Below are 18,911 nucleotides of genomic sequence, written 5' to 3'. Positions count from 1 at the left end.
CAACAGCTGTTCCCACTGCCAACTTTCTTTCTCGTGTTTCTCAACCTTTCCATATGAAACTCTGCTTTTGCCGTTTGGTTCCTTTGCTTTCCTCCCATTTGGTTGTCTATTATTGCTTGCTTTCTCAACTTTTTCACTTTTCTACACCAGATGTTTTAAAAGGTTTCGTATGCATAAAAATCTCTCCTTTTTTTATTTTCTTACTAAGCTATTAAAAGTGGATAAAAAATACATCTCATTTATTAAGACTTCAATGATTTTTAATTTTGATAACTAGACTTAAATACATTTCATTTATCAAGATCGTTTTTTAAAATAATTATCCCATAAAAACTCTTTAAAAGAAGTCCTAAAAGAGTGTTCATCTTAGAAGAATCCTTCTTAATTACCATAAAAAGAAAATAAACTTCTCTTCTGGTATTGTTATGGCTAGATATATCTACAATACCCTTTTTCTTTTCTCCTGATTTTTGCTGAAACCATCTTGAAATATCTTAAAAGTTACAAAAACACCTAGTTTTGAAGTGGTTGGTGTTTGATAAATGATGACATTCATGGTTCAACAGTTGTCTATTGCAGCCAAGGAACAGGAAAAGAAGATAAAAATGGGTTTTCATTATGCAAGGGCTAAGAACTCAGCACGAAATCCTTTAGGCCAAGAAAGCATTATATCCATTGAATGCTATGGGATTGGTATTGTCATGAATAGAACATATGAGAGTTGCTCAATTCAGGTTCTCAACCTGATGGCAACAAAACAAGCACGGGTTTCAACTTATTTTAAGGCTTAAAGCATAAGCCGAAGAGAACATCGGTAATTATTTACATACAAACTCATCATGCTGAAGTAGTATCAGCATGTTTAGGTATATGCAAAAGCCAGCAGTCTCACTGGCGCTAGGATAAGAAAACTGCATACCAAGTATGAAGCTTTGGTTGCATAGTATTTTCTTAAACCGAAAATGCGACTATGAACTAGCACCAAAAACACGAATCCTCTGTTCAATCGGCACCTGACAGCATGGACAAGTAGCTTTACCCTTCTTCCCATAACTGTCATTGCAATTAGCACATAGAACCTGGTGCGCACAAGGCAGGAATACAATAGAGACTTCATCTTTTGAACATATTATGCATTCTCTATCACCGTTAACTTCTTTCTCAGAAGAATCCTCTAGCTTATCTAATTCATTAAGCAACTTAGCAATTGTTTCTCCCTGGGGTTTTGTACCTTCTGACTTTCCTGTGAGTAAATTATCGGACTGATGATTCAACTCAGTAGATTGAGCAGATAGTTTCAGACGGGATAGCTCCTGCTCAAGACGTTGGTGATCATCCCTATGACGCTGAAAGTCAATCTCTATCTTCAAGCGCAATGCTTCAAGCTTCCTTTTATTGCTTGCCTCAGCTGCTTCCTTGGAGCATCGTTCCTCCTCAATTTGAGCCAAGGCAAGTTCTTTGGACTTTAACTCCTCTCTCCATTTTAACTATAAAAGAAGAAAATGACACAGTATAATTGCTAATCTCTTCAAATTGGGAGATCTAAGAATACTCAAAAGCATGGGAGAGAAAATGAACATAAAAGGATCATACAAATAAATAACTAAAACCTCCAAAAACAGGAACAAAATAAAATATAAATCAGATATATAAGTATCAACTAGAACAAATGCACAAACATAGATTACTAAAAGAAGGGAAACCAGGGAAACAATCAGCCCTCATCCACAAAAAGAAAAAGGGGGCATTGAACTACACGAGCAAGATTTGAGAGTTACCGTTCACAGACCAAATCTAAGCAAGTTTACAATCATACATACAAGAGTCCCTCTGTGTACTAAGCTTTCTTTGGCTGCTGCTCAGAGGAGGCACCTCCCTAGGCTGGCCATTTTACACCCAAAATAATGAGTCTTGTCCTTTCCAACAAATTCACATCACACATATATGTTAACGATACATAAGTCCAGAATGTGAATTCCAGCTTCCAATAGGATCACGTGCTTCTCTAACATAAGACTAAGATGAACTAGACAAGACAGCTTATGTATAAGGGGTCTCTAAGTCAATAAATTATTTATGGTACAAAAAGAAGCATTCCCAATAGACATTGACAATGCTGAATAGATCTCCCACTATTTCAAACTAAGATACCAATCAAACTAGGCCTAAAGAGATGGAGTAGATATCTTATGCATGTAGGCACATGTGTCAATATGTAAAGATGATATACCTCTGTTTCTTTCTGATCCTGCTCTACTCGAGCTAAGCATCGTTGCAGATCTTTAATCTTATCCTTTTCATCAGCAATCTCATCCTGTAACTTAGCTTTCTGTTTCTCCCAAGCCAAAAGCTTCTTCAGGCACTTTTTCTCTCTTTTTGCAACCTCCAGACATGTTGTGACCGATTCTGATGCACTTAATTTAGACGCCTCCATCTCAGCTCTGATTTCTGCATTCTCAGTCTCAAGCCGTCTCACAGCTGCATTTGCCCGATCCACCTGTCCACTAGCCTTCCTCAGGGCATTCTCCATCTCTGACAACCTTTTCATGGTTGAGTCCTCTATTGTGTGTTTCCCTTTCTTCATCCGCTGCATCTCTTCTCTTTCCATCCTTAACATTTTAAGCTCTGTTAGATCACTACTAAGCTTTCTTGCAGCCTGCATTGCCTTTTGGTGAGCCCAGTCCTTCCTCTCTTTCACTTGCTTCTCAAGATCCTTAATCTGATGAAGCAGAGAAATTATCATCTCACTTTTCTGATCTTCCCCAGCACGCTCTAAATTCTCATCAATATTCAAATCACGAAATTTACTCAATACTGAATTAACCCCATCCTGGCTCATCAAATTCTGTGACTCCTCTGATTTCTCAGCAGAAACCTCACTCCCAGCAACAGCCAGAGGGGCATCCCCACTAGACAATGTGCCAACACATGCCTGATTTTGTGTCTGCATTTGTTTTGAATTGGCTCGAAAACTTGCAGCAAAGATAGCAACGTTCTTTTTCAACAAAGACTTCATTGAAGGTGAAAGGTTGAACCTCTTAGGACACTCAATATCCCTCTGCAAAGTCATTTCAGCACCACAGGAAAACAACCCATTCACTGCAAAGTCACCTCCATTCCCAAACCCCCAACCACCATGAAATCTACACAGTGCCGGTGAAACAACACCAACCCCGTTATTATCAACACTCTCTAGGTTATTTGAAACCGGACTACACCCATTAAGAGAAGGAAGTGATGGAATCTCCATCGTACTAGCCCTACCTACATGAAGATCACTCATAAGTAAACACCACATAGCATCACCTTTACTCAAATGCGGCCTAACTTGCTGCAACAAACAAATCATACCGGCCAGCGAATATTCCTCCAATTGCCTCAAATCTGGAAAACCAGACTCGGATTCCTCCGAATTACTCCCATTACTATTATCACAACTACTGTTCAAATAAGCCAATGAATTGTGCAAAATATTAGTCAAAACATCCATCCCACCATAGCAATGCCCATTTCTCAAAATAGCCTTTAATGCAACATCCTCATCGTAACCTAACGATATAAGCTTAGTTATCGCTTCATTGTACAAAAATTCCAGGTTTTTCAACAAAATTTCCTCTAATTCTTCCTCAGTGCAATACCCCAACCATGATCATTAAAATTAGCATTGGCGTTGTTATTAGGGTTAAGATTAGGGCTTTGGGTCGAATCATTTACACCCAAATGGTAACTCAAGGGTTTAATACCCGATTCAAGCATGGATTTGGATATCGAAGATTTGTCAAGAAGACAGCAAGGATCGGTTTCGTGTTTCACCGATCGGGTCCTTCGGGCCGACCGTATATGCTTGTCTCTAGTGCAACCCATCTGTTTGTGTTTTTTCCCCTTTTTTTTTTCTCAATACAATCAAAATAAATCAAGATTCAAAAGAATTATATAAAAAAAAACTGCAAGAAAATATGACATGCAGATCAAAATAACGAAAAAGAGATACAAGAATCAAAAGGGTCCGTTAAGAGATGCAAATAAGAAACACTTACGAGATTTAGGTGAATATGGGTTCTTTTGTTTCAGTGTTGAAGGGGAGACAGAGAGGTTAGAGAAGGGAAAACTGGGAAAATATTCAGCTTATTATTTATTAGTAGCAGTTATATATTGTAGTTTCAAAAAGGGGTGAGAACGTGGGAGGCAATATCAGTGATTTCTGGCGCTGTGTTGTTGTGCCATGTGAGGACCTGTCCAAAAATCGGGCAAATGTGTGTCCTTCCTGAAGAAAGGTTTGGGCCAAGTTTTTAGGCCATTTTCACCTTTCGGGGTGTAAATAAAGAACCCAATGATGTGGTATTTGTAGCATTCTTTGTTGTTGAATTCTTGTTCTTTCTAAGAGGATCTTTTTTTATCTTGTTGGACCAATAGAATAAATCCAAAGTGTTGGGTTATCTTTCATGAATTTCAAGGCTAATCGGCCGAACCCATTTCAACATAGCATCGACAAAACGGACCATAAACGACGCCATTGTTATTTGGTATTTCTCTTTTCGGGTTTATATATTCTCTGAGAAAATTTATTCGAACTGCGAATACTGTTCTTTCAATAGCAACGCTCAGCTCACTCATTCTGCTCCATCTTTGCCATTGAACTCATTGACCCAGAAAGGTAAACTTCAAATCCTCATTACCCTTTTATCTTGCGTGATCTCTAGTGACGTTTATCATATCCTTGACTTCGTAATCAAAGTTGACCTTTTTGGCCTTTTTTTTGCCCCTGATGAAAACTGAATAGCTTAGGCAAATCGATTTAGACCATGAATATAGCTATATTATATTATTTTTTTATTTTGGGCTGATGCAGTTGGGTATTTTGATTTTTGTGTTGTCTTTGTTTTGGTTAATAGATATGAATAATCAGATAACAAATGTATACATATGGGACATGGATGAAACCCTTATATTGCTCAAGTCTTTGTTGAATGGTTCTTATGCTGAGGCTTTCGCCGGTTTAAAAGATGCTCAGAAAGGTGTTGAAATTGGAAAGATGTGGGAGAAACATATTCTTCAAATTTCTGATGATTTTTTCTTCTATGAGCAAGTATGTCTTGAGGTCCTTCTTCTCATTCACCTTTTTTCCCTTTTAATGTTTTTTTTTTTTTTGCAACTATATATACTGAATTTTACGGTTATATATATTGAATGTGCTGCAGATTGAAAACTGCAATAAGCCTTTCCTTGAGGCCTTGAGCAAATATGATGATGGGCAGGATCTGTCTGATTATGATTTTAATCAAGATGGTTTTAGTCCTCCACATGATGATCTCAACAAAAGGAAACTAGCGTACAGGCATCGAGTCATAGCCAACAAGTATAAACAAGTATTCCATCTGATGCCTTTCAAGCCTAATATAAATTTTGCTTCCTGTTAGTTGTGTTGTTCCACCAGTTACTGTTTGTATTTGCTTGTCATAGTTATTGCCACACATGTTGATGAAGTCAAGGTTTAGCAACAGGTACCACCGTAAGTTGGAATTTTGAGGGGATTTGTCACAGAAAATCTAATATAGCTGAATCTGAATCATGTAGTTTATATCAGATTATACCTTATGGTTTAGCAATGAGGGAATATTAATGGTAAATAGATATATCTCCTAGAGGTACTCACTGCTGGGTCCTTATCTGGGATTTAATATTTATGTAAAAGGAAAACTTGTGCTTATATCGTAGGGATTTGGTACTCAAAAGCACTTGCTTGCACAACATAGGCAACTTAATCTTTATTTTTCAGTTTAAAGCTTCATCTTTTGTATTTCCTCATATATACCTTTGTTTACCAACGGTAACCTCTGATTGTATTTTCTTTTATATTTCTCTTCAAAGACTATGTATAGATAAGAAAGGCAATTGCAAATGCTTCTTAGATATAGAAACATAAGTGCGTTCTTTTTTAGAATGTTCTCTATCATTTCAGGGTTTACACAATATTTTGGACCAGGAGATGATGGATGTCTGGGATGCATTGTACAAAATGACCGATGAGTATACAGATGGGTGGCTTTCCTCTGGTATGTTCTGACTATGATATGGCTACTGATGCATTCAGTTTTTCTTTTTCCAGCTGCCATTAGTTTAGTGCTGAACTAGAGTTGTTGACAGTTCTAGTATTCTACTTAATATTGAATCTGTTTTGTTTTAATTAGATGTGGTCACTGCACGTTTTCATTGAGTGTTATGAATTCTTTTTTCTGGATTTAGTTCAATGTTGAAGATTAACTTCTTGAGTATTTTGGATAAAGGTTATAGCTGCTATGTATATTGGGGTATGTGAAGCAGATCAATTGATGTGTGCTGTAGGTTTTTACTTATAGACCATAATCAATGTGTTTTAGTGGTATTCTAAAATGGGGCTCAAAACTCACTAAAGTTGTTACCTCTTAATAGTCTTTCAAAGCTTAGAGATATTCTTCTCACTGACCCTGCATTAATTTGAAGCTTAAGGTTTAGCTTTGCCATAAAAAATTAAGAATTTTCTTGGAACTTGGGGTAAAGTTCTCATGTTTTCTCTTAAATTACTTGCTTTGCTTAGTATTTATTCTTTATTTTCTAAATATAGCACGGGCACTCTTGGAGCAGTGTTTAGCTGGGAATGAAGATCCTACCATTTGTAATACCATTGCTGGTGGGGTTGTCAGATCTAATGCTACAGGGTCCCGGCACATAAATGTTTTGGTGACTTCTGGGTCTTTGATTCCTAGCCTTGTTAAATGTCTACTCTTTCGACTTGACAATTTGATATCGCATGAAAATGGTGAGTAATATTGTATTCTCTTGAAGTAACCTATGTTTTTTTCATAGTACATGTAGAACTGTTACCACCAGCCTCTACTTTAATTGGCATAATTACTGTATTCTGCCTGCCTATGCTTACTTTCTCTTATAATATATCCTCATAGCAAGTGGTATCTTCATAATAAATGTCACATGGTAAACTTTTTTCTTCCAGTGGCTAGCTACTGAACGAGGGGTGCCCCACTTCTGTCCATGGCAAGTTCAATATTTGATTTCAGGTCCTTGACACAAAAACCAAAGGACTTTTCCAGCTATGTTAGCCATACTCATGTTAAGAGGATAATTATGAAGGCTCCTCATGTTTTGTGCAGTTTATGAATGTTGAACTAATCAAGGGTAGTGTAATTGATGGTTAAACGCACATCATTTTCAAAAAAAATCTTATCCTAAATTGATCTTCCAGTAAAGATATCTCTTGTTAGCCATGACTCAGGAATTTAATATTTTATCTTTTGTTAATGCGGAAATTTTCAGTTGAAGAAAGCTTTTAAATGGAAGAGATGAATTGCCTAGAATTCGATTTCACATAGAAGATACCTTCAGTGTATCAAGTTCCTTTAGAATACCCTTTTTTTCCCATTCTCTCTATAAGGACATTATTTTCGATTCCATGTAGTTTCAAGAGTTCAGGTGGTGGTCATATTTATCGTTGTCACTAGTTTGCATGCATACTGTTTTTCTTAAGTGAACTCATTATTCATCGTGAAGAGAAGAAAGAAAAAACAAATGACCTAGTACTTACAAAACATTTATTCTCCAGTTTACAGTTCATGGGATGTAGGGAAACTACAATGTTTCCAGTGGATCAAGGAACGTTTTGACAATCGAAATACCCGCTTTTGTGCAATTGGAGATGGATGGGAAGAGTGCGAGGCTGCACAAGCCATGAATTGGCCTTTTATCAAGGTAGACCTCCGGCCCAATAGTTCTCACAGGTTTCCAGGCCTCACACTTAGAACAGTAGGTTTCTATTTCTCTATTGTGTATGGGAACCCTGATTCAGAAAATGATGATGACTAAACCATAAATTTTTTTTTGTACATAAAACCAGAGTTCAAACGTGTGGAACCTGCATGTCTGAACAAATAGTATTGTTTGTATAAGAGGAACCTCGGCTGCCTCTTAGGCTATGTATTGATTGTATAATGACTAATATCTGGCAATTTTCTTCTGGATGCTGCCATTATACCTTATGCTAAAATGACATACATTTTCATGGAATGGTATGGTTATAAGCATATACGTTTCCTTGTACAGATTTTGTGTTAGGCAATTCCTTTTGCTTTGATAATTTTGGAAATTTAATTTTATATTCATGGATTGTGGTCTTGCTATGTAATACATCAAATTTTTTTTTTCTTTTTCTCTTTTAGTACATTATATCCCATTTTTTGCCACAGGAAGTAGCTGAAATGCAGTTGGGGCAAGTCTTGTTAAATAATTGCCTCTCTTTTATGTTAGTCCAGACCCAGATTTGTCGGTGTCTGAAATTGGACGTATGATTCTTTTGGCAAATATTTGATGTCATCCATAAAATGCCACCCTCTCTTCCCTTTCATGCAAAAATCCCCAGAAATGTGGTTTAAAATTCGAATAGCTGAACTTTTGGAGTGGCGTTGGATATGCAGGCGAGCCATGGATTGAAATGTCAGTATCTGATGTTATGGGGCTATAAATTTGGACGAAAGTGTTTTACATTTCTGGTTCTTGTCCTGTAATGGCATTTTTAGCTCTTCTAAAACAAATATTTACGTTGGCTTTGATTGTTTTTATCATATAATTAATTATATTTCACTCAAATATTTAGACATAAGGCTCCGAAAAAGAAAGATTCTAATATTCATCCAGTGTAATAGGAAGGATTTGTGGCCTGTTTTCATACATGGATGAGTTCCAAAATTTAGGATTATCCTTAATCTATAATAGATAAGATTAGATACCAAATCCTTTCTCGGATTTCAATTTGCTTAAACAGATTAATTGATTACTAAGTGAAAGGACTGATATTGTGGGCGTGTTGTTTTCCTACATCAATTGATCTAGACCTTTTTTGTCCTCTCCTTATTACCAAATTAAAATGGCTCAAACAATGGCTGCCTGATTTTCCAAGATAAGATCAAATCTCTTGTTTGACGTATAAGTGACGCCTTGATGAAGCTCATAGACTGTATCTTTTATTATTATTATTGATGCTAAGCTTGGTTAATTTGTAGGGCAACAAAGAAAGCAGGTCAAGCATTCAATCAGACCATTTAATGACACTCTTGTCTGAAACTGGAAGAAATTTACCCTTCTGATTACACTAGCTCGATAACGATTTTTCATTTATATTTATTCAGTTAAATAGTACGGTGTTTCATGCTCTTTAAAAATTTATATTTAAATTTATAGATGGAGAAAATGATGTTGGAAGAACTTTACTCTTCATTTAGGATCCAACTCAATTTGTCTTCGAATTTAGTTAGGTGATTATTGAATACAGGAAAATATACCCTTTTAAAAAAAACTTACATAGCTGATGACAGACATGGGTTTCTAGAAGTTGGATTGGAGAGCAAACAATTGAGTTTTTGGGCATGGGTTAGGAAAGCAAGGGTAGCTAGTTTCAGAGTTCAAAATTATTGGTTGAATTAGTAGTTAACTAAAGGAAAAGACAAGAATATCCAGTCTAGAATGCGAAGAAAAGCCAACAAAAGTACATACAGAGGCGGTCCCCATGTGTCTTTGCATGGCATGCTGTCTATGGACCTGTTATGGAGATTGTCATCAAAGTTCTTGTAAGAACTCCCTGCTCATACTTGATGAAACTACATACCTTTCTTCAAACAATTAAGCCTTTTTGTCTCTCCCTTTGTTCTTTAACATTTTCTTTTTTTATATATATATATATTTCCAGTTCTTTTTTTTTCTCAATACAATTATTGTTCTTTTTTCATGCATTATTGATTCGTTTGCTGCAGACAATAATAATTGAAAATAGAAGCTGAAATGATCTGTTGCAAAATAGAAGAAATGACATTGACTCACTTTCATGAGTTTCCCATTTTTTTTCTCTTTTTCTTTTTATTGGTTTCTTCATTTATGTGGTTTTGATGGTGATTTGACCTAGGATATAACCTAACTACATTAAAGACCTTAGCTAACAAAAAAGGAATCACAAAGATGATTTATGAGACAGGATTTAAGCTTTACATATGCCCAGAAATAGATAATAAAAATGGTTCAAATCAACCAATGTGTGGAGAGAGAGCATTAATTACGTGTAGGCATGTAGCTGAAAATGAAGATATGGATACCCCAGAATTACAGGATTCTGTCATATTCACCCTCCAAACTCCAAAGCTCACCCATAACAGGCACAGCACCAAAAAGTTGTGATTTTTTTCCTTGGTAATTAGAGTATAAGAGAATCCCAACTTTATATTTGTAAAGTTTTATGAATTTTGCCCCCAGAGTGATAATTTTAACAGATGGTCCCTGATTTGCTTTTGGCCATGAGATGTGGCTCAGTGGTTTAGTTAGCCCCTCCATTTCTCCCATGAGGGAGAAAGGAGACTGTGGGGTTATTGCAACACACTCACCTCCATGCAATTCTTTTTTAACAGTAAAGCAAAGCTCCATTGACAGTGAGACAAGGACAGGGTATGGGGTCCAGAGTTTTCAGCCCCAAAGTTGATCTTGATATACCACCAAAATGGAGATACAAATCAACATTCTATGGGGATCGCAAACAGGTAAAAATCAGAATAAAACGAGGGGGGGAGGGGAGTGAAATTTTTTACATTGCATAATGCATACATCTTCGCCAAAAGGAAAATGAAAGCTTCTATTTTTTATCTCTCTTTTGATAAGGATAAAAATGAAAGCTTTCAGTTGACATTAACTCCCTAAGATGAACTGATAAGGCACATGGTAAAAAAGGGAAATCATTACAATAACAACTACTTTATTCTGAACTTAATCCTCTCTTTTCTCTCTCTATTTCTCACCACTTCATCTGCATATTGAACAGGTATATATGTTTGCCCCACTTCATAATGATTCAACTGAATTTCTTGTTTATCAATTGTCCTGAAGTTTCTGTTTCCTTTTCCTTTTCCATTTTCTTTTTATCCTTTTTATATCCATTAAAAAACTACCATATCGTATGGCTATCTAAGAAAGTTTCCAAATTGGGAATTGGGTATTTTTCATTGTTTTTGTTGGTTGTGCAACTCAGACTCTTTCTCCCCCCATCATTTCCCTTGTGTCTCACAGTTGAACTGGTATAATATTTAATCATAGTCTATTCTGTTTTCATTTTTGGTCACTCTCTTGAGTTACCCATAGTTGCAATATTTCTGCTGTTTTCTGAGCTTTTCTTGTATTATTCTTGTCTGACATGGTAAAGTATGGGAGAAAGCTTGATGCTCTCTGGTTCTAGACAGTGAACTATTGAAACGAGAGTTTAGCTCTGTCTGATTTTACAATGCCAGTTCCCCTTGCGCCATATCCCACACCTCCAGCACCCTACACTCCTCCTGCTGCCAATGGTATCTTGTTCTCTTCTATCTGTTCTGCAACAGATTTTTCTTTAAACAATGTGAATTCCATTGCTATTTAGTTGAAGGACCTCTTTCATTAGCCTTTTTTTCATTCAGAAAAGAGTTAAGTCTCATTGTAACTACATATATGATTAGCAAATCCAAATAGAATTTCTGATATCTGATTCAGGACGTCTGCTTCAATTTCGTTTTGCCCCCTTTTGCTTTTTTATTTTCCTTTTTTTTCTGATGTTCATGCTGTGCAAGGGTATGGCTTTGGCATTAAGATACACAGGTTGTTATGGATGTAAAGTACCAATATTACAAGTCTAGTTTGCTTCTAACAAGCTTGGCCTCATCAACAAATTGGTCAAAGACAGGAGAATTTATGAATTAAGTCATTAACCTTTCTGCATCTACAAAAGTTACTGTATTTCTCCTCTTTTTTTTTTTTTTTACTTTCCATTGGCAACTGATCTAGTGGCCAAACCTATGTTAACCAGGTGCTCAAAGCCAACTTGTGTGTTCCGGTTGTCGAAATTTATTGCTCTATCCAGTTGGAGCAACCTCTGTGTGTTGTGCTGTTTGCAATGCGGTAACAGCAGTGCCGCCTCCCGGTACATCATCTGCTATTTACTTGATTGAATCTTCTTTTGGAAGGCCTTTGTATAAATTGTAAGTCAAACTTCTGAAAAATACAGGCACAGAAATGGCGCAGTTGGTTTGCGGAGGCTGTCATACCTTATTAATGTACATCCGTGGAGCAACAAGCGTTCAATGTTCGTGTTGTCATACTGTCAATCTGGCCTTGGAAGGTATGCTTAACAGATTATGATGTTTTGCAACTTCAGTAATGTTTTTCTTTTTCTTGAAACATTATAGAGATTCAAAGGCTTGTCAATTGAACTCCTATTATTTTTGGTCAAAGCTTCAAATTTTCCTTCACTTCTGACAGCAAATCAGGTGGCACATGTAAATTGTGGGAACTGCAGGATGTTACTAATGTACCAGTATGGAGCGAGATCCGTAAAATGTGCAGTTTGCAATTTTGTGACATCAGTTGGGGTTAGTTCACAGTTTGTTCTCACTTGCTAATCGTTTTATATACTCCATTTTCTTATCGGCTTTGAAGTAAAAAATTCAGGCAAGAAACCATAATACTTGATCATAATATCGGATTACAGAGTTCGATTTTGATTACACTACAAATAAGAAATGGACAATATATACTAGCATTCTGAAATTATTGCAGCAATAAATAAAGTACAAGAATGGCATCTGAGTTTTTCTTGCAATTATAACTATCTCAAGAAAAGTCATTTAAAGATTGTACTTGTTAATCTTACCTCTTTGGGGGCGATATAATAGTTTCATCCCGAGCCGTTTTTCATATTCCTATGAATGATTTCTTTTGTTTAGCATTGTGTTCACTGTTTGTGTTGTGTCATTGATTGGTGCAGGGCTCAGCTAGTGCTGCTGAACAGAAGTTCAACAGCTGAGACTATATTAGACCCCAAGTCAGACATTAGAAGCAACAAGTTTGCTTTTGTACATTATAAATATCTTCCACCGAGGTTGCGTCCCATCGGCAAATGGAGGAAACTCCTCCTCCTCGCTTTGTATTGAGTTATTTTTCCTTGCGTGACATATGAAATAAGCGGTTTTGGGTAGCTGTTTGGATGCATTATAAGTAATTCCATCAGAGAAGACGTTTTTTAACAGTTTGAACAATCGGTTATCTTCCGAATCCTGATAAGATAAACTTTGTTTTCTTTTGATTTGCTATGAATATGAGTGGCAATAAATACAGGGCATAAAGTTCATCTCTGATACTTTTCTTCCTCTTCAATTTTAATTACCAACGGTCTAAGTTAAGACAACTGTTTCATAGTCACTCGTTATACAACATATATTGGCCCAAGAAAATTACATTGGGGACCATATAGATTTTTATAGAAAATATTGAGGTGCAGATTTTAGAGAATCTAGCTGATTACATGGTTGATGATGTCAGTGTGACCTGAAATCAATCAATAACTTCTTCATAGTTCAGGCTACAAACTTCAGCAAGAATACTGAAGACTAAAGAATATATTTCTGGTTAAATCCAATTAAACCGAACGAGTTGATCATATTGCACACCATGGTCAAGTTCGACTGAAACCAGATTCCCGGTACAGATAAGAAAAGAATATCACAACTAGCATTTAGTCTAAACTTGCCTAGTTGATATTAAACTGTCGGTGAGGACGGAATACAATCAGCTGGACCTGAACATGGAACATCTCTTTCTTCATGTCTATCTTCAGACATTATGATGAAGTCTTTGCATATAATGTTTGTTTTCTAAAAGACATCATATATCTGGAAAAGATTTCCCAATTCAATGTTTTCGCAGTTTTACATGCCGATGTTTAGGTTCTCAGAAACAGCCTGATAATGTCGCTTTCAGATCTCATGGATCAAACTACAATATCCAAGAGGCATATTCTCTATCTAATAAAGTTGAGACACACACATTTCAGAGGCCAAAGGTTATGTTATCTGCAGAGGTAAAAGCAACTAAGTTTTGGTCTACCGACCATGACTTTGTCTCAGAAAATTATACCCATCAGACCGATGCCAGTGGTGGTGAGGTCCATAGACCTATCATCACTTAAGTGGGGACTTAGAACAAGGACAGTAGAGGCTCAATATTTATTGGTAGATGGTCCATATGACTCAGGTATAGGCCCACAGCACTCTCACATTTTCATAAGGGAAGACAGGTTGTAAAGCTATATTAACATTCCTGAAGGCAAGTTCTTTTCCATCCTTCTTGGATAACCAGGAAGTGAAATGTTGCAGTGTGGATTACTACTAAAAAGCTTAATGTGTGATGTGAAATAGCGGTTATGCATTTTGACAAGTAGAGCCGGTCGATAATGACTCGAGTCCACTGCTTTTGTTCTGTAATATATTCTGTTTCAACTGTTAACTTCACTCCTTATATGTGTCCCTTTTGGATCTGGTACCTAAAGATTAGCATTATGGACTTAAGATTCCTATCTCAATTAATTGATATTCGCAAACTATCACTTGAAGCAAGCCCTTTTCAGCTTTGCTGCTGATTTCTACTTAGCTATTACCAGCTATAGGATATTTTTTTTAATTGTTCAAATTCCCTATCAGGTGGTCCTTTATAGAACCTATCTCCTAATATACATGGTCCAAAATTTTTACTGCAGGAATCAGGAACAAAAGGCAAATAGACATGAATTTAACCATTTCTTTGACCTTATCCAGTGGTGCTTAGCTACATGATAAAGTCAGTTCCATGCATGGAAAAATTACATGATAAGGAAGTTATAAACTATTATAACGGAATTCTATTTTTTTCTGCAATTCATGCTCATCTCTATATATGAATCTTTGAAAAAGATAAAAGATAGCACTAACCTCGCTCCGTTTGGAGTTTTCGTTCCTTCACTTGTTTTGCCAAACTGATTAGAATAAGACATGTCCATGCCAGTCTAAGCATTGAAATATGAAAGTGGATGCAAAGACTAGGATGGAAATCTGAGGTATTTCAATACATGTTGAATAACTCTCCAACCACACCGAAGAGTTAACTGTTAAGCACACTTACTACCGTATGAAATGCTATGTCAAGCTAACACCGAAAGAGAATAAAGATTAAATTAATGGTCATGAACTCATGATGAAGAAGGCAACAGCTTTGGCAATTAGCATAAGATTTCATTCAAGCACATTCATACAGACAAAGATACACGAAGTTAAGTTCTTTGCATACTAAAGTAGCAGATATACGAGGACCTTCGTGAATGACATAAGGGTTGCAAACTTGATTTAAGAAACCTCAACAAAGTTTCAAGAGGCAACAATTGACCTTAACATGGATTCATCAGCTCTGATTAACCGGGGAGTTTTGTTGCAAAATCAAACTACTTGCGATACAAGTTTGAACAAACAAAAAAAGAGGTAAACCTTTGTTGCCCCTCATTTTTGGCTAAGATGCAAGTCTCGAAACAGATGTCGGGCTAAGTGGCTAATTATGTAGCAAGACACTACCAATTTATACCCCAAAGGTTAAGAATCCAAGAAGCAATTGAAACCCTAGGATGTCTAAAAACATTTTTCAGACATGAGGAAATTGACTTTACATATGGAGAAATATGATAACCAAACAGTATGGTCGGGTCTAGAAAGTAGAAAATAGAAGTGGTCGATTTTGAATAGACAGATCATTCACTTCCCCTACTCGACCTTTTGGACAAAGGATAATAATAATAATGTGAACCAGTAATGTTTAAAGTAAGGGTCCAGAAACAGCAATGCGACCAGGTTGTTGTTCATAAGAAGACTTTATTGATCCTAAAGGGAGAACCAAAGGAATTAAGAGGGGCAAAAATCATTTTAATGGAAACACAAAGAAAGCGCTACACTGCGTGCTTGCTAACTTTAGCATTTTTTGTATCAAAAACTGGGAAATGGATTCCGCCTTCATAATTGATCGAGGACTCACTACAAGTTTGAGGTCTTCTACATCCATGTCGTTCAGCCCAAGCAAAGAAAAACAAAGTTCACAACTCCTTCATGCATGTACAAATTGTTTATATTTATTTCTTATTCTAAATCAACTACTTTCTAAAAGAAACAGAACCTTTCCCACCGCACCACACCTTGATTTTTCGATACAAGGAAGGTTGTGAAATCTATGCTGTAAAATCTTTATACAAAAAGCTGAGTACGCCTTTGAAATCTCCTCAATTTAAAGCTTCAGTGAGTGTTTGGACATCCTCGCATTTTCTCACTCACTGTCTATCCTTGATTCATCATTTTCTATATAAACATGATGAAGCTCACTTTGAAGATGGTAGTTAATCTACCAAGAATCATTTCATCCAAAGATACTGTACATGCAAACTATCTATTACAGATAATGACAGATACAAGTGCAGTCATAGTATGGCAACAAAAACAGCTGAAAATGCTAAGTTGGCACAAGGAAAACATAGATTGAAGAAGTTAATACATGTAACTTAAAGATGTCAACAATGTCAAGTTCACTGAGTCATAATCACAGTGCTTCAGCTGGGGTACAATAAAAATGAAAAGATACAGAATCCGCAGCAGGCTTTACATGGTTTATGCTCAACTTTCACTAATGTAATGTAAGTAGCTCATTCATCACCCAGGGCTAGCTCCAACGCATAGTCATCCCTTTCCTGCCATAGTAAAAATTAAATAAATCAGTGTTAAGACCATTTCAAGAAAGCTGAGGTAATTAAGTATTAAAATCCTGAAAGAGGCAGTAGCTGTGCATCAGCTTTATCTCCTTTTCAACTATCCTTTGTCTTCATCGACTACTTGTCGCATATAAATGTTTACAAAATTTTCAGAATCCGTGGGCTTACAATTGGTCCTCGAGCAAAATATCTTCCGAATTGAAGCCAATACACCTGCACATGCCAGCAAATTCAGATTATTTTTTGTTCATATAAATAAAGGTTTACAGACACGCAAGAAAACCAAATTCAGATAAATGTGGTTGAAGACACATTTGGATGCTCCTATCACGAGAAATTTGAGGCACATGATGTAGCAATCAGCCTTTGACTTGTTTGCAATAACTTAACATTTGCTTAACATACAAAGAGCAACTAGTGGTTCACCAAACTAGATGGTTAGAGTTGTGCCCATTACCTCATCTTCATCTTGTGTTTCCACTTCAACATCAGACGATGGAAACCCCACACAAAGAAGTGCATATCCCTGCGTTTAAGCCCCCAAAATAAGAAGAAAATAAATTTAAGGTGTACTCCAAACACTAAGTTAATGGAACAATCATGAAAGAAGTTTTAAATGAAGTAGTATAATATATTTGAGCACATGTAGTTAATTTAATGCATGCTAAATGATAACGGTGTTCTCTCTCCCTCTCCCTCTCCCTCTCCCTCTCTGATTTGGTACATTCATCACTTATGGTTATTGGTTAGGAAGACCAATAAGAAACTAGGAAGATTAAAGCTCAAGTGGACATTAAAATAGTGGTATGGCATCTATTCAGTTATGATCTATAGAAACTTCAGCAAAATTTAACATCAATGTGAAGAAGTTTACATCTCTTCCGAATTAGGCCAGTAATACTCTTAATTGGTTAATCTGCACAATAAAACCCATGTTATGAATCTTCTTCTGTTTACATTTACATTCCTTGTGTGTCTATACAACATTTCTTTATCCTTTGATGCTTTTCCTGTTAGTTAAATGTCTAGAGGTGCACTGACTTCATATAGAAACCTAAGGTATAGTAAAAATGATGACTAGACATGAAAATAAGATAAAACGGAATAGAAGGCTTGAATACAATGAAATAGAATAGAAGGTTTGAGTTAAAACTCAAATGCCAAATAATAAGCAAAACAAACAAGCAACTGAATTCATATTCCATAAATCTGAAACATAGAAGTCATGCCTTTGCTTTCAATTCAGCAGATATCCCAAGAGCTTCAGGCTGTCTTATTTGTCCAGACTTTACACGGACGGCACAGCTAGTACAACAACCTGCCATGTAAAGGAACTCTTCATTCAAAACAATGAAAACAGCCTTAAGTCCAATAGGTAAATTAAGCTCAATTACAGTAACTTAATGATCACGAAAAACTTGAATCATCAGAAAAAGTGACAGCCTTCGCGACATTTAGAAACAAAAGTTATTCAAAATTTAAAGAACAATACCGTGCCTGCATGCAAATGGAAGCGTAATGTTTTGAGATTCAGCCGTATGTAATATGTATTGGTCCTGAAATTTCAATCGAATATCCCTATATTAGTCTCTAATAAATTATTTAGTAAGTTGTTCTAATGAATAAACTGCAACTCCCCTTTTTCCTAATAGAAAATTAGGTATTCTAATCCAACTATAATATAGGTCAATCGTTTCTTCGGCATTTTCTCAGGAAACAAACGGAGTGAAACGCTGTACCTCAGGAACAACAAATTCGTGAACGACACCTCGAAATCTGTCGTGGACGGTGACTTTATGAGAAGGAATGGAAGGGGAAAGACTACCGTCCAGGCTGGTAACGCTCACCGGAGACTGGAGCTCTGATGTAGTTGTGCGTCGGCATTTCAAGGAAAAAGCACTGCGTTTCAGAGATGAGACTCGCTGGTGAAGAGGTGGTTTCCGGTGGAGTGAAGTGCAGGAATTGCAGGGAACCACAAGTTCCATTGATACCGGTCTCATAATCTAATCAGTTATTGGTCAGCAGGAGATAAAACAATTAAAAGAAAGAGGGGTTACATATCCTACTTTCCTTTGTACGGAAATTATTTAAAACTGTATTTTCCACCGTTGGATTTGATATTTCGAATTAAACTATAAAAATGATGATTAAATTTTGGTTATTTTTTTTTTCACTGAACTCTGAAAATTTTTGTCACTAAACTTATCGAGTATAAAGTTTTGATCACTACTGACTCTTACAGCACGTTTGGTTGGATGGAATAGCTATTTCATTCCTGCCCAATTCCGTATGCTACAGTATT

General features: G+C 36.3%; 4 protein-coding genes across 12 annotated transcripts; 2 read left to right on the top strand and 2 right to left on the bottom strand.

The window, feature by feature from the left end:
- Positions 1-649: 649 nt before the first annotated feature.
- LOC121211099 (MND1-interacting protein 1-like) lies at positions 650-4,233 on the bottom strand. Its single transcript, XM_041083381.1, is given in 4 exon segments — positions 650-1,487; positions 2,231-3,639; positions 3,642-3,882; positions 4,038-4,233. Coding segments are annotated over 3 exon segments (2,151 nt in total). The 5' UTR covers positions 3,865-3,882; positions 4,038-4,233; the 3' UTR covers positions 650-968.
- A 142-nt stretch (positions 4,234-4,375) lies between these two features.
- On the top strand, positions 4,376-8,641 carry LOC107946739 (eyes absent homolog). 7 transcript variants are annotated; one of them, XM_041083383.1, is made up of 7 exons: positions 4,376-4,654; positions 4,893-5,086; positions 5,199-5,366; positions 5,960-6,053; positions 6,602-6,796; positions 7,598-7,743; positions 8,238-8,641. In XM_041083383.1, the coding sequence occupies exons 2-7, from the start codon at positions 4,895-4,897 to the stop codon at positions 8,337-8,339; spliced, it is 897 nt and encodes a 298-aa protein (XP_040939317.1). In that variant the 5' UTR covers positions 4,376-4,654; positions 4,893-4,894; the 3' UTR covers positions 8,340-8,641. The 7 variants fall into 7 exon arrangements, with proteins under 7 accessions (XP_040939317.1, XP_040939316.1, XP_040939319.1 ...); XM_041083382.1 differs by having other exon boundaries at positions 4,893-5,098; XM_041083385.1 differs by lacking the exon at positions 8,238-8,641 and adding an exon at positions 7,889-8,091 and having other exon boundaries at positions 7,598-7,797.
- Positions 8,642-10,551: 1,910 nt separating this feature from the next.
- On the top strand, positions 10,552-13,218 carry LOC121211098 (protein LOL1). Of its 3 annotated transcripts, none has more exons than XM_041083378.1 (6): positions 10,552-10,571; positions 11,228-11,369; positions 11,864-11,977; positions 12,062-12,175; positions 12,316-12,425; positions 12,821-13,218. In XM_041083378.1, the coding sequence occupies exons 2-6, from the start codon at positions 11,306-11,308 to the stop codon at positions 12,857-12,859; spliced, it is 441 nt and encodes a 146-aa protein (XP_040939312.1). In that variant the 5' UTR covers positions 10,552-10,571; positions 11,228-11,305; the 3' UTR covers positions 12,860-13,218. The 3 variants fall into 3 exon arrangements, with proteins under 3 accessions (XP_040939312.1, XP_040939314.1, XP_040939313.1); XM_041083380.1 differs by having other exon boundaries at positions 10,570-10,849; XM_041083379.1 differs by lacking the exon at positions 10,552-10,571 and adding an exon at positions 10,848-11,102.
- Positions 13,219-16,358: 3,140 nt separating this feature from the next.
- Positions 16,359-18,668, bottom strand: LOC121211097 (ferredoxin C 2, chloroplastic). The gene is made up of 6 exons (XM_041083377.1): positions 18,349-18,668; positions 18,102-18,165; positions 17,839-17,927; positions 17,067-17,135; positions 16,778-16,822; positions 16,359-16,588 (listed from the first exon to the last, which is right to left on the bottom strand). Exons 1-6 carry the CDS (start codon positions 18,607-18,609, stop codon positions 16,544-16,546), a joined length of 573 nt encoding a protein of 190 aa, XP_040939311.1. The 5' UTR covers positions 18,610-18,668; the 3' UTR covers positions 16,359-16,543.
- Positions 18,669-18,911: the final 243 nt, after the last annotated feature.

Source organism: Gossypium hirsutum, chromosome A12 (assembly GCF_007990345.1).
Source record: "Gossypium hirsutum isolate 1008001.06 chromosome A12, Gossypium_hirsutum_v2.1, whole genome shotgun sequence".
Classification (NCBI taxonomy): Eukaryota; Viridiplantae; Streptophyta; class Magnoliopsida; order Malvales; family Malvaceae; genus Gossypium; species Gossypium hirsutum.
This window is presented reverse-complemented; position numbering and strand designations above follow the sequence as displayed.

What these genes read in the sequence shown, in the direction of transcription:
- LOC107946739 (XM_016881182.2), top strand. Translation starts at nt 4,895, where the DNA reads ATGAATAATCAGATAACAAATGTATACATATGGGACATGGATGAAACC. An exon ending in ATGAGCAAGTATGTCTTGAG is followed by an intron (nt 5,099 to 5,198) that starts GTCCTTCTTCTC and finishes AATGTGCTGCAG; the next exon opens with ATTGAAAACTGCAATAAGCC. An exon ending in TAGCCAACAAGTATAAACAA is followed by an intron (nt 5,367 to 5,959) that starts GTATTCCATCTG and finishes CTATCATTTCAG; the next exon opens with GGTTTACACAATATTTTGGA.
- LOC121211098 (XM_041083378.1), top strand. Translation starts at nt 11,306, where the DNA reads ATGCCAGTTCCCCTTGCGCCATATCCCACACCTCCAGCACCCTACACT. An exon ending in AACAGCAGTGCCGCCTCCCG is followed by an intron (nt 11,978 to 12,061) that starts GTACATCATCTG and finishes TGAAAAATACAG; the next exon opens with GCACAGAAATGGCGCAGTTG. An exon ending in ATTTTGTGACATCAGTTGGG is followed by an intron (nt 12,426 to 12,820) that starts GTTAGTTCACAG and finishes TGATTGGTGCAG; the next exon opens with GGCTCAGCTAGTGCTGCTGA.
- LOC121211097 (XM_041083377.1), bottom strand. Translation starts at nt 18,609, where the DNA reads ATGAGACCGGTATCAATGGAACTTGTGGTTCCCTGCAATTCCTGCACT. An exon ending in TCCATTTGCATGCAGGCACG is followed by an intron (nt 17,928 to 18,101) that starts GTATTGTTCTTT and finishes TTTACATGGCAG; the next exon opens with GTTGTTGTACTAGCTGTGCC. An exon ending in CTGCTGAATTGAAAGCAAAG is followed by an intron (nt 17,136 to 17,838) that starts GCATGACTTCTA and finishes GCTTAAACGCAG; the next exon opens with GGATATGCACTTCTTTGTGT.